Below are 14,189 nucleotides of genomic sequence, written 5' to 3'. Positions count from 1 at the left end.
AGCTTCTTTAGTCCCGTGAAGCTCAGGTGTCGTAGAGGATGTCTTCTACTGCAGCCGGTAAGGAAGGACATGGCTTGCTGAGGGCACATAAATGCCACAGAAGAGGTTTCTTAAAGTAAGACATGATATTGAGCTATTCGGTTCGTAGTGAATGCCGTGTCCTTTCCATATAGTTTCTTGCCATGTTTGTTGTCCATGCATGTAGTTTTATGAGTAGTTGAACCGACGGGGAAGATATGGGTGTGCTGCGTATATTACTCGGTTAAGTGGGCTAAAGAAGCTTGAAGATGCGCTGCCTGTGTCATGCGGCTTTTTGCATTCAACCTGGAATAAACCTCACCTTCAGAGGCGAGAATGTTCATGGGAGAAAGGACCGAGGTAATAGATTCTGTGGCTGATTAATAGAAGAAACGATAAGAGCTGCACAGTTTGGCGAAAGCGAGAGTTGCAGTGAGTTAGGCGGACACGGTGTAAAAAGTGCTTCTTCGCTTGTATGACGTGGCGAAGGTGGGTACGCATAGTTTCCTGGGTGGGAATCGCATCTAGCGGTAGACAGCCTGCTTCCGCTAGTGTTCCTGATGCAGAGAAACCCTTTGGGAGGTCAAGGCATAAGCGCTGGCAGTTGTTCCGCGCAACCTCGAGAATCTTCTTGCTTCTTAGAGATAATCTTTGAAGTACCGGTCGAGAAAAGCGCATCATCCAATGGCCCAAACACCGTGGCCTTTGTTACATCTATTACAGGATTGATAATGTTTTAGCTCATGAGGAGAACGGCTTACAGCAAGGTGAGGAAATGAAATGAAAAAATCTGCATTAGCTGTGGTCGCCTTGCCTAGCGCAGTATTGTAATAAATAAATCAACCGGAAACGTCTTCGTCAAACAGGAGACAGAACGTGCTCCCCACAGTAGCCTACCGCAATAGCAATAGAACGTGCTCACCGCAATAGCAATAGTTTTGAGGAAAATGCTGTTCACGAAAAAACCAATAATCCCCGAGATGTGATGCCTCGTTACGAATTAGAAAGGCTAAGTCGTCCCGAAATTGTGCCTGCCTTAGTTGGCTTACGGTGGATGAGAAATGATGAAAAACACTATTCCAGTCAATGTAAAAAATCTTTCCTACAGTCTCGTGCAACTCCAGCGGAGGTTCGCTGAAAAAAGTTCTGCAATCAATACGGCGCACTGCTGTGTACCTAGCAGCAACCATGACGGCAGCAACTCCTAGAAAACACGCAAAACAAGGCCTAAGTCCAGGATTAGGCATCGATTCAGCGTTACATTTTACTATATATGCTCGATCTGAAGGGTGTTTTTTTTTCACACAATGCCCGCTTCTGGGTGGCACTAGAGGCTCTTACAAGGAGGCAAACAAGCATGTAATGTCTCGATTCGCAAAAAACAATGTATTTGTATTTCAGCTTACTAAAAGCAATAAAGAAATTTAACGTATCTTGTCTAATAGTTCTAAAATACAAAATTTTGCCCTTAGGCCTCGTTTCATTTTTGGTTGTTTTTGAACTAATGATCAAATTCCTCCTCCGATCCTCAAAGGTCAAACGCATATTTTATTCCTGCTTTGCTTGAAAATAAAAACATTTAGACAATTCTGAGACGGCAATGACCACGGCAAATGAACCGCATGAGAGAGAGAGAGAGAGAGAGAGAGGGAAAGATTTTATTGAGAACAGGAGGAGTGTACCTGGTAGTTAACCTGTCACATTACTGCAGACTTTACCGCATAAGATAGTGACAAGTGAGCTGGACAGCGACCAACACAGATGTGACTAAAAAAATTCAGCACTCATTAAAACAATGTTAAGCAAAGCGAATATTTTGTCTTTGGTGGTCGGAAAAGTGAAAACTAGCCCCTGCAATTGTTATAGAAGGTATTGAAGGCTATTTTATTGTAAGTTACGAAAAACAGAACTAAATGCTTGCCGAAGAATTCGAGAACCTTACTTGCCTGCTCTTGTGTGCTCAAGAGCAGTTTCGAGACGAGGGTGGTCAGTAACGAGTGCAAAGAGGATTGTACGTACGTAGCATTCATCGCCGTCCTCGATTTTCTCGATTCGTCCCTGGCATTCATGGCTGCAGCCAACCGGTTTCTGCGCGGAAGAACAGAACTCTATATTATAAACAACATTTTCATAATCTGATGCTCACAGTCCCGAAATGTATTCATCTTGTATTTGAGCAAATGAAAGTTAAATCTACATCCACCCGCAAACATAACAGGATTGCATCAGCGCGTGTAGATTGGGACTGACGCATGCGCTGCGAAGTGTTTACCGGTGGGTTCATGCTCGGTTGGCTGCAGAGCACCCGATGTCGCCAGCCATCAAATATACACCATGCACCATGAGCTCGAGCCAAGCGCTTCACCGCGCTGGCGTCATTACGGTTAGTGAATCCGGCATGTTCAATAAGGCTGAAAGATAGCTGGCGCTTGAAGCATCAGCTACCAGCGCCAAAAGAAAGCTGATCTGAACAACGACGAAACTGACGGAGCTCGTGCTCGCTCTCAGGAACACTGGCCTAGAACGAAACTTTTCAGTAAATATTGTTACCGCATGCACTGTTTGACTCGCCTCACTGCACTTGGTGAGTGGCCGGCCCCTTTCCCTTTGGTGCACCGCTGTAACCCTTACCTGGTTCTACCACAATGACCAACTTGTCACCTTGAATCATCTGTTGAGCGCACCCTTCGACTGCCACCAAACTTTTGGCCGTACAAGTGTCGTTAATCACTGTATTGATACCGGAACACATGGCCTTTCTTCCTCAGCCTGTTAGCGTGGCATCACAGATAAAGATGTGAGCGGCATGCCACATTCTAGGCTATCCAGCCCTTTCACAGTCCGTCGGCTTCCTCGGTCATGATTACGAAAAAAAGGACGACTCCATTTGATTCCGTGCATTCTAGCGCCGGCTGACAAAACTGCTTGTAAGTACGTCTTCTGCCTCGTATTCATGGCATCCTTCACTGCTTGCAGGGAACGGAGTACTTTTCTTCGTTGAAACTGCACTCTGCGTATTGGCACCGACGGCCGCAAAACTGCTTTCATCACTCCTGACAGGCTTATGAATTTAATGGGTTTCTTCAGCGCTGGTGCCTCTTTTGAGTGCGTGTTGAACAGCATTCACTCAGAGTTCAATGAAAGGCGTGCCTCTGCTACCTGAATAATGTTAACACCTTCTCGAAGGACCTGTTGTCTCATCTTCGCCTCCAGAATATTCTTCAATGTTTCAGCGACGCTGACCGGCAGCTCAGTTTAACGGCTTGCCGCTCTTGTGCCCGTCGGGTCACCATCCAAGGCCATGTCGTGTCGAAAGACAGGATCCTCGCGGACAATTCAAGGATCTGTGCACACACTTATTTAACAAAATTCACTTCTATTAAGGAAGCCAGAAGCTTCATCGGTCTTCACTGTTACTTTAGGGGCTTCGTCAGGAATTTTGTTCTAATTATCGCATATTGAAACAACTTTTCGCAGGCAGCCAGTACTTGCCGGGCTGCCCTCCTGCGTTTGTTGAAGCTTTTACAACGCTTCGCTTTTTCTCACCTTTCCTCGGAGTTTAACAGAAATGCAAACGGAGGCTGGTGGCATCGGTCTGGGTGCCGGTGAGGCTAAGAGGAAAGCTGCTTACAATGAGTTATGCTTACGCCAGCCGTGCACCGGAGATCACTGTGCTCTTTGCTGGCTGTCTTCTAAGATACATCTGGCCGCTATGCTCGTTGGGCTCTGCGTCTACAAGATTTCGACATTCGTCTCATTTATCGGTGCAGTCTTAAGCACTCGTATGCTTACTCCCGCTCCGGCTCACCTGCTCTCTCTGACCCTGAGCCACTCTCCATCTACGGCCTCACACCTGCTTCTCTTCACGCATTGACGGACGCCCAAGGATCCCTGGTTTACTTCAATTATTGATTTCTTAATTAACTGGTTATCGTGCCCCCTTCTAGAGCTCCTCGCCGTCAAGCCCATCGCTTTGTCGTAACTGGCAGCCTGTATTACCATATTAACTTTCAATAGCACAGACCCGAGTGGCTAATCATGATTTTCAGGCAAAGCCGTTACGTCATTTGCAGCAGTTATCACGACGACCCGCAGTGCGCCCATGCCTGACTGGTCAAAATATTTACGCGTATGCGGCTTCGCTACCATTAGCGGGATATGCACCGTTCTATCTTTCAGTACACCTGCTCTTGTCTAGTATATCAGCCCAATAAGAACACACCAACGCACTCTTCTCCGCAGCCGTTACAGTGCCCAGCACGGCCATTCGATCGTTGCTGCAATCTACCTTTATGTGCCTTTTCCAAGCACTACAGCGCGAGACCACTGGACAATCGGTGCCATCCAACATCAAAGGCGCTTCGCGGAAACTGCACCTTTTCGAGCTGCAACAGTACGCGACGTTCCCAGGTTCATTTTTTCAGAAGATCTCTCTACGCCACTGTTCTCCGCACGATGGCTGAGCAATCGGTGGCGTCTTCTTGTACGACGTCATGAAATTCCTTTATCAGGAGTGTCATATCGTCCACAACACAGTCTTCGTACCATTCGCAGAGAAACGGTATGATCTAGCACTTTAAGCAGACCCTCTGTGATAGGATGTCCTAGTAGCTTCTTCGAATCAGTACATTTGTGATGGCAGATCACTATTGGTAACCAACGCTTCTAACACTGCCACGCGTCACATACGGATCCTTCACTTCTTATATACGGCCCTGAGCCTTCCTGCTCTATGGAAACTATTCTGCCTAATAAAGTTGATGCCTTTGGATTTACGACATCTTCCGAAGCCGCGACCTAAGCTGACGAAACACCTCAGACCGACATTTTCTTCGCGACTGACAGCCACCGCCATCAGAAAAGCAACCGTACCGCTTTTCCATGTCTGCCGCCGCTTTAACGTCCCGACGCCGTCGTCTGCTTTCAGGTGCCCTCCTCCAGCTCAGGCCCTTCTACTAAACGTCAGAACCAATACCAGGGCCCCTATCGCGTTGGTCAAATATTTCTTTGGTCAATGTCGGTCAATTGGCATCCACCCAAGCATAGCCACACGTTTACAAAAAAAAGCCATACGGCTTTCTCAGAAACTTCGTAGCTAAAGAAAATTTGTCCTGGTCCGGGGTTCAAACCCGGGACCACCATTTGACCGGAGCAGTCGCTCTACCAAATAAGCTAACTGGGACGGCAAGCTTATGGTAGGAGGAGAGCAAATTAAAAAATAACTCGATGTTGGAACAATAATGATCAGATGCTTTAAAGCAAACAGGAGCAGGACGAATTTTTATTTAAGTACGAAGTTTCTCAGAAAGTTGTATAGGTTTATTTTGAAGCCATAGGCTATGCTTGGATGCATGTCAATGAGTAATTACTCCCCTTATCGCGTTCGTCAGCAAACGTCCGCTGTGAATTACTGATTCGAGCCCCTCACGCCTTCGACTGATCACCGCCACCGAGGAGGCGAAATTGCCTACAATGACCGCATGAGAGCCTATCCCGCCCTTGGTCTCTTGCCATTAATCCGCCAGGATGGCGCCCTTTCAGCCGCGGGTGTTCCAAGAAACATAGATGGCTTTCGAAGTACCGATGGCCTCCGCTAAAAGAAAAGAAATGTAAGAATGAAGGCGTCGCTCATGAACCTCGTACTCGCTCGCAGGAACGCTGGCTTAGCGCGCGCCTACGCTTGAGTAAAGGCTTTGGAGGTTGACATACTTTGATTTGGTTTATTACAGGGTGAATAGTGCAAGCGCAAAAAATAAATGAATTAAACAAAACGGGGATAAAGTTTTGCAGTCTACAGTTTAACTTGCTTTCACAATGATGAGGAGCCTCACTATATGAATCGGTTACTAAACAATTTCTTGACAGTTGAAAAGGCTACTTATCCGATTCATTGTGTCTGAAATGATGAACTACATGATATATACCGAATGTTATATGACAGCAAGCACGAATGAATGACAGGCGTAGTGACGGCACTGGCATAACTTATTGGTTGCACTGCGTTGGGTCGGAAGGTTAATCAGTGAGAGAGTTGTCCAAATTCTCATCTGAGCTATTACTGCACCTCCGATAGTGCTTTCTTAAAGATATGCTAACTCAACAGCTTGTTGCTTCAAGCAAGTTTAAACTCTTTAAAAGAGAATATTGTACTTTTGAAGAGCCTGGCTTTAAAAATTGAGACGATTGTTGCCTATAGTGACCATCCCGGCAATGGTCAGCTACCCATTACCTGATATTGTTGCAATTGAGGGATGAATATGCGCTAAATTTTGCGAACAAAGTGGCAGCGTGCTCCTAAGAGCCATTACCACAATGTTTTCCACCAGGATTAGCAAGAATGTGGAGAGGGAGCGCACAGGACTGTGGCTGCCGCTTTCTTTCTAGAGTAAGGCTGTTACCTGTATGTCCTTCAGTAGGCGTTCGTTATCGGAACTGCGGCACAGGCTCCGGTGATTGGCGATATTATACTTTTATTGAATTGTGTGCAAAAGCAATGATAATAATTCTTATTTTTAGAACAGAAGCATTTTTTCACCTCAGGAAGATTACTGGTCATACTAACCGCATGGGTTCCATTCCCAAGTGTCTCAAACAGACATCCCTCGTTGTAGTCGAATTCCTCTGCGCAATTCGTAAAAGAAAGACAGGACACCGATGCAATGTAGTTAGTAATGAATACATTTAAGGGGAATTTGAAGATAACATATCAGCTAAATACTTCAGTTATGCATACATTTAAAATTTTCACCTTCAGTTATTAGCATTGGTCCATCTAGATCCATAAAACTTCACCTGCGGTGACATGATGACTATGGTGTTCGAATACATTTTTAAAAGTAAGTATTGGACAATGGAACCTCTGCAATTCAGTAGTGCATGAGCCCCTAATTTTTTATGAAAAAATAGGTTCTATTACGCTCGCTGAATCATGTTTAATAATTTCACGTAATCTGAGAACAAGAAAGAGTGAGATATTCTCCTTAATTGCACAGAGGTAGGAGGCAGTGAAAGAAAAGTAAGCAAATACTATCACAAGCACATGCAACAAGGGCCGCAGGTGATGTTAGTGAGATTAGAAAGCGGGTTTTCACGAGGACATAAGCAGAGAGATAGAGAGATAATGAGAACGGGGAAAGGCAGGGATGTTAACCAGAAAGGCTTCCGGTTGGCTACCCTGCACTGAGGAAGGGAATGACGGGATTAAAAAGGGAAGAGAAAAGGACCGGGAAGCACAGTCACAATCTGTCAATCAAGTCAGCCGTTCGTAAAAACAAAACAGTGCCTTTTAAGCCTTGATGGTAGTCGACTGTTGTGGCCACGGGCCGACGATCTTGTCCTCTGTGAAAGGGCAAGAATCAAGGCGGTCCAGAGCACGGCGCAGCTTACGTCTTTCGTGCGCGAAGATATCGTGTTAACAAGCAAATCGATGTAACTCGGGAGAACTGCAGAAAAACCTTTCCAGTTCTATAAGGGCTTGAAATCTACCTGTCTTGCGTAATAAAACGCATTAAGAAAACATGAACTGACACGCAGAAAACAAGTAAGCGCATTTGATTTTGAAACCCTGGTTACTTTCTGAATACCACGGTCTACAAAACCGTATAAGATTTTTCTCATGCCGCCCGGAAGATTCGCCTGCCACTACCAACGATTCCCTCAAAGCGTTCGTCTCTCGCCCCAGGTAGAGTCCATGATCTACTTGGGGCTGCCAGGAGATTTTCGACCCAGCAGGAAGCAGACAACCGTTGCAAAGAAAATTACGAGCAGCGCTGACGAAGGTACTGAAACAAATTCAGTGTGCTCATGCTTACTTTTCCTGATGTTTGCACACCTTAAAGTACCCGAGTTGGACTAATTAATGCGGACCTTTCGAATACGGCGTCGCCCGGTGCGTACGTGTGGATTCAGGATATGAATCCCCACAATTTACAATTTACAACTCTTCTTTCCTTACGGTGGGGAGTGGGTGGGGTGGATTGTTCGTGTCCACAGTAACGCTGGTCCCGCAGCGCTGACGCGAAGGGAAGCACGAGCTTGAGTGCGCTCTCGCAGGTGGTGGTGGTAGTGGTTTTATTAAAAATAATAGTAAAAAGGAAGGAAAAGATTTTTGCTAGCCCCGCTATCTGCCATCGATACTGAAGCACCTGAGCTGGGGCAGCGGAAATAAAGGACAGCAGGCAGAATGGAGAAATGAAATGAAAGAGGTGAGGGGACAGGAAGAGAGGATAGGGGGAGAAGTAATATGTACAAACTATTTACACAATAAGAAATGTGTGCAGGTTGTGCGCGTGATTAGTTCATTTTAGAGGAATTAAATCACACACGCGCACAGCACTGTGTTGGTTACAACTGAAGTGGGGCTCTCGCAGGTCACAATATTATTAAATAAACTCCCAAAGTCGGTTCATTTTTAATATGGATTGCACAACGCGCTGTCGAGTGCAATGTTCGGAGCACCAAATAAGATGTGGTTAAGCGTGAGGTTGTTGACAATTGCTCACTCGCTTGTAGATTGATGTTGTAGTGAAAGGAAGCTGCTCTTGTGCTGTTGTGGACTAGCAGCCCAGGGTGACCTTACCAGCGGCCGCCCTCTCTACCTTTCTTTTCATCAAATTTCTTTCTCTCTCTCCCTCCTGTGCGTCACCAACTATATATGTTTGCGGCGGATGGAGCACTTGGGCTCTCGAACGCCAGGCTTTACGTCATGTCGCGCTCCGTTCAGGAGAATGGTCATATCACGCACTCCTCTGTAGTCAATTTTGAGCATGTATAGCATATGAAGGTTAGGAGGTAAACGCACACACAACGTAGCTGCAAACGAGCTGTTTTCGGCGCAGTGGGGATACCCCTGCGTTTAGAGATCGTCAGTGATTACAAAGTAAGCAAATAAAGTGCGTACTTCCGTCGGCCAGCGGAGTTATCACGGGCTGAAAGAATTCTAAGATAATGAATACAGGTAGTGATGCAGCCCAAAACGAGAGCTCTCCGAAAGAATGCCCGTTGGTTGAAAGACAACTAAAGAAGAAACTAGTAGGATTGCGAAAGCGGAGATCAACTCGAAAGGGTGTGAGCCAGGGAGACACGGTCTTCCAAATGCTATTCACTGCTGGTTTACAGAAGGTATTCAGAGGCCCGGATTGTGTACAGTTGGGGAGTAGAGTTAATAAAGAATACCTTAGTAATCTGCAATTCGCTGATGATATTGAGATGCTAAGTCACTCGGGAGATCTACCGGTAAGCATGACCTAGGAGTTTGACAGGCAGAGGAGAGCGGGGGGTCTAAAAGTTAATGCCGAAACCAAAGTGATGTTGAACAGTTTCGGAAGAGAACAGCAGTTTGGAATTGGTAGCCAGGCGCTGGAAGCAACAAAATATGCGTCTACTTTTATTTTTTGTTTCAATTGCACAAACCCCTAAAGGCCCTCACTTCCAGGGTATTACATAACGGGGTGGCAAAAGTGCACGCATAAAAAGCGAACAGTTAACAACACAAGAAAAGCAGAATCGTTGAACAGCTAGGTTACAAGTGTAAAAATGTGGCGATGCAACAACACGAAAAAAGATCATAGTGGCAACAAATAAATAGTGCGAAACATAAAAATCCAATGCTCAGGGTGAACCGAACAGACCTAGCTGATTTACGCACCCCTTTCACTTTTTTAAAAAGTTCATGAAACACCATCCGACTAATTTCAGTTGCGATGCTCGAAGGCTCCGGTTGCAGAAAGTAATAGTTTTGGAAATGAAATATCTCACAAAACTTGAAGTATGATATGTGATGCATTTGATTTTCAAAGGATGGTCATGTCTTGGGAAGACTGCTGACGGTGAGTGAAACAAATCGTCATGAAGCCACGGATGATGATAAATTTTATGACAAAGAGTTAAGCGAGCATGTTGGCGACGATGGAAAATGTGATCAAGTCCACCACTAGCAGCGCCGTGGCACTAGTGAAACGTGAGTTATTTGAAAAAAAATGACGCAGGCAGCACGATTTTTCAGGGTTTCGGTGTTATCTATGATATAGGCTTTCTCCGGGTCCCATAAGGCTGACGCGTACTGAATGTTAGGTCGAATGAAGGTAATATAGGGCAAGTTTCGCAGCTGCATAGGAGCTTGTCGAAGGTTACGTTTTAGGGGGCTAAGAGACCACTTAGCGGCTGCTAGAATCAAGTCATTGGTTTAGTTCCAGGTTAAGTCTGACTTTAGGTTAACTCCTAAATACCTGCAAATGGAAGCTGTCTCCACTGTTGTGTCACTAAGTGTGTACATTGTTGGGATGCCGCAAGAATTTCTTTTAAAAGAGACGAGCTTTGTCTTAGAGTGGTTTAGGGTCATTAGCAAGGATGAACACCAAATGGTAATTTAATCGAGGCCAGTTTTCAATGATTAGCGGTCAGTGTCGGTTTCCGCAATTTCGTAAATCATTAATAAATATTAGAAACAGCAGAGGATCAAGAAGGACAGGCAGTGACCGCAGATCCGGATCACGAGAGTGAAATAACTAGAATAGCAAGAATGGAGTTTTCTCAGAAAGGTTTTTATCAGATTGTAAATGGTAGTTTACCAATTACCTCACGAGAAAAGTATATAACAGCGGTACCGTACCGTAACTCACCAATGGGGCAGAAACGTGGAGGCTAACGAAAAGGTCTGAATTTATGGGCCACGCAGTTAGCTATGGAAAGGAAAATGATAGGTGCAACGTTAAGAGACCGGAAGAGGGCTGAGTGGGTGAGGCAAGAACAACGAGTCAATGAGATCGTATTCGAAAATAAGAGGAAGAAATGGGCTTGGGCGGGGCACGTAATGCGATGACAAGATAAACGATGGTCATTAAGAATAACGCACTGGATTCCAAGTGAAGCCAAGCGGAGCAGGGGTTGGAAGAAGGTTTGGTAGGCGGATCATATTATGAAGTATGCGGGAATGGGGTGGCCAGAGGTAGCACAAGACAGGCTTAATTGGAGAGATGTGGGAGATACCTTTGCCATCTCGTGGGTGTAGTAACGCTGATGATGATGGTAATGAGGGCGAAACGATGCAAGAAGCCAAGTGTATAAAAGGGCCTGGCGTCAGTAGAAAAAAACAAAAGATTGTACCCTGGCAGGGCGGTGAAATCTGAGGAGAATCAGAATCAAAAACGCAAAACAAACAAAATAAAATCACAGGAAAGGAATTTTTTCGATGGAAATAAAAATACGTATAGTAGGATGTGCTTGACTGCAGCGCGATTTGATTACAAGGCCGCAGGTGCAGGAGAAACCATCTACACTAAGGGCATGTGGACGTCCGTGGCAAGCAAATAGCATAAGCAAAGACTTAACGTTAACCAGTAACGCTTCCACCATTACCCATAAATGCTATAATCGAAAGATATGCCAAAGGGCCGTATTTAAATTACTTTTTTTACTGCGGAAGCAGTGCTGCTATGCCGCCCTCCTAAAATATCTTTGGTTTTATGGGGTTTTACTTCCGAAAGCGCCTCAGGATATCAGGGACGCCGTAGTGCAAGGCTGCAGAAATTGCGACCACCTGGGGTTCTTTAGCGTACACATACATCGCACAGTGCACGGGTGTCTAGAATTACGCCTCTATCAAAATTCAACCGCCGCAGCCGGGTTCGAACCCGCGTCTCTCGGGCAGGAGCCAAGCGCCATAACCACTGAGCCACTGCGCCCTTCCTCCACCCCCCCCCCCCCCCCCCGCCCCGACCAAGCGAGAAGCGCCAATGTGAGTTAAGGTGTTAGGCTGAAACCTAGGAACGAGACAGGTGGAAAGAGCGAGGCGAGAGAGAAATACCGCAGAGAGCGACGGGCAATGACTCCAAAAGGCAAACCAGCTGCGCGCGTCAGCATTTTACATCTGACGTTGCTCGCGTCAGCAATGACGTCAATCGAGCGGCAGCACACTTGGAGAGTATGAAGGAGGCTGCAGCGAGACGGCGCACGTCAGCTGCGTGATATCCATAAAGTGAACACATTGTTTAAGTAATTGATGGGAGTTAGCAATTACACTTAATACACTGGTGGAGGTGGGCCATAATGATCTCACAGACATGACAGTTGAAAAAATTCAGGTAAATAATTCATCGCAAGCAACAATGCAGCAAGAGGATATCAGCCAGGCAATGAAAGCCGAAGGCTTAACTGCGTGGCGTTCAGCTAACACAGGAAAAGGAAATACGAAATCTACTGACGCCACCCGGAGGTGAAAGCCTTGGTTGCTTTATACAAAACACAGCTTTTGTATTGCGAGTGGAAGTTGTTTTTGCAACAATTGCCAATAAATGCTGTATTCTCAGCAGATAGCTGCTGCAGCGCCAGTACCTAGAGTGATTATTCCCCACGTGGCAGTCTCAAGAGCACGAGCGCTCCTAGAGCGTCCGTACCCCTTGCCACCCCCCCCCCCCCCCCTTGTGGTGCATGCGCCTAATACTGATAGTTATTGAGCTGACAAGCAAAAGTAAATAAAGGCTTAATTGTCATGACATGTAAGAAAGCAGCCAACAGTCACCGAAACCAAAGAACATAAGTAAAATTGTAAATTGTTTTTTTTAATTTGCGATGTTCTGAGTTAATAGCGCAACTATTTTTTCGCTGAAATGCAATTTATTACAAAGCAGGTGAAAAACAACCACATTCCGCAGGTGCGAACCGAACACAGGATGTCCGAATTTCTCGTGTGGTTCTCTACCAACTCGGCTACGTTGGCGTCTCGCTAATCTTTTGCTTTCAGGGGTATTTATTTTGGATGTCATCTAACCTTGACAGGGTCCACCAGCACCACCTTCGTCCATAGTGGCCAGGGTGGCGCTTGCGAAGGCTCTTTTAATAATAACAATTTTTTGCCACTTTGTAATGATACATGAAGGTTCATGCTCGTCAAACTTCGTCAAAAAAGAGACTTGAGGGACTGCGCGCAGCAGTTACGGTAAAGCAGACAGATTGCCAGTAGGTAGAGCCGCGGTCAAAAATACGCGGCCCACGGCTCCGGCGCAAGGAGCGGCTGCGGGGCCGCACCGCGGCGCTGCTGCCTGCGTCGGGCGCTCAGTGCGAGGGTGTAGAGAGTGACGACAAAGCTTCGCACTCACTCTTCCCTGAGCACGCCACACGGCTGATGAATGTTAAGTGAAGCGTTCAACTGTTTCGCGGCTGACGGTCCGTACGAAAGAGAGCTCTGCAATGCGTGCTGCGTGTGACTTTCATCGCCTACTCGAATATCTCGTATTCCCTATGCACAGACTGGCTACGGCAGGCGCGCGTTCTGCAGTTCGACTAAGCGCGTCTGCCTGCGAAGCGTCCGAGTTCGGTTCGCATTCCATACTTACGCGCGTCTCGCGTTCGTGTACGCCGCACTCCAGCGCCCGGTGCTTGGTCGGGTTAACTCTAATTAGTAGCTGGAGCTCGCTCCTTTAAAATTGTTAATTCAAAGCTAGAAAAAAACTAAGCACGTTCCTGCTGCAACGAAATTAAGAGTAACACACTACCAGAAACAAAACAGGCCTTCACCGAGTTCACAGACCGGGGTCCTGACGCGACAATAACTTTTTCTGCGCTATTTCTTGAGCACCGTAATGCGCTTGCACCAAGGCTCACCACGCATGGGCGCGCGGGACATACGAGAGCGAAGCAGAATCGAGGCGGCAACGGCGAACCGCGCGCACTCCCCTTCAGCAGAACGCCGCACTTGACAATTATCAGCCGTGTTGTGTTCCCAGGAGAGAGTGAGGGCGAAGCTTTGTCGTCACTCTGTGCACCCTCGCAACCAGCGACCGACGTAGCCCGACGGAGGTAGCAGCGCCGCGGTGAGGTCCCGCAGCCGCTCCTTGCACCGGAGCCGTGGGCCGCGTATTTTTGACCGCGGCTGTACATCAATGAACAACACTAATCTTTACAGCACAGCATCTAAATGAAAAAAATGCCAAAGTTCAAAAAATGAGTATCGAGACCGCCAACGCCTTCCTCAGAGGAAGCATAGCTAAAAGATTAACCAATATTATGCGTTGCATATTGCAATCACTCAGTTCAGCCCTTGGGCGCGGCCGGGCAGCCACCATTGACCTTTAGCACAACCACGTGACGTGACATCACGACAGCCGGAGGAAAAGCTGGGCCCCAACTCGCGCGGTCGCGCGCGGCCGCAGCCACCACCTGACTCCCGCTCCTCC

The 14,189-nt window shown here is 46.7% G+C and overlaps 1 protein-coding gene across 3 annotated transcripts in view; it reads right to left on the bottom strand.

Moving 5' to 3' along the window:
• Positions 1-14,189, bottom strand: part of LOC144121539 (uncharacterized) — a 45,014-nt gene that overhangs the window by 5,184 nt on the left and 25,641 nt on the right. For 2 of the 3 annotated variants that reach the window (XR_013312630.1, XM_077654803.1), the window contains 2 exons: positions 6,581-6,639; positions 2,038-2,106 (listed from right to left, as the gene is read on the bottom strand). Coding sequence is in view for 2 of the 3 variants with exons in the window: in XM_077654803.1 (XP_077510929.1) it covers positions 2,038-2,106; positions 6,581-6,639 (128 nt within the window). In the remaining variant the exon portion in view is untranslated. The remainder of the gene's footprint in view (positions 1-2,037; positions 2,107-6,580; positions 6,640-14,189) is intronic. The other variant, XM_077654801.1, reaches the window with a different exon arrangement.

This window comes from Amblyomma americanum, chromosome 2 (genome assembly GCF_052857255.1).
Source record: "Amblyomma americanum isolate KBUSLIRL-KWMA chromosome 2, ASM5285725v1, whole genome shotgun sequence".
Taxonomy (NCBI): Eukaryota; Metazoa; Arthropoda; class Arachnida; order Ixodida; family Ixodidae; genus Amblyomma; species Amblyomma americanum.
This window is presented reverse-complemented; position numbering and strand designations above follow the sequence as displayed.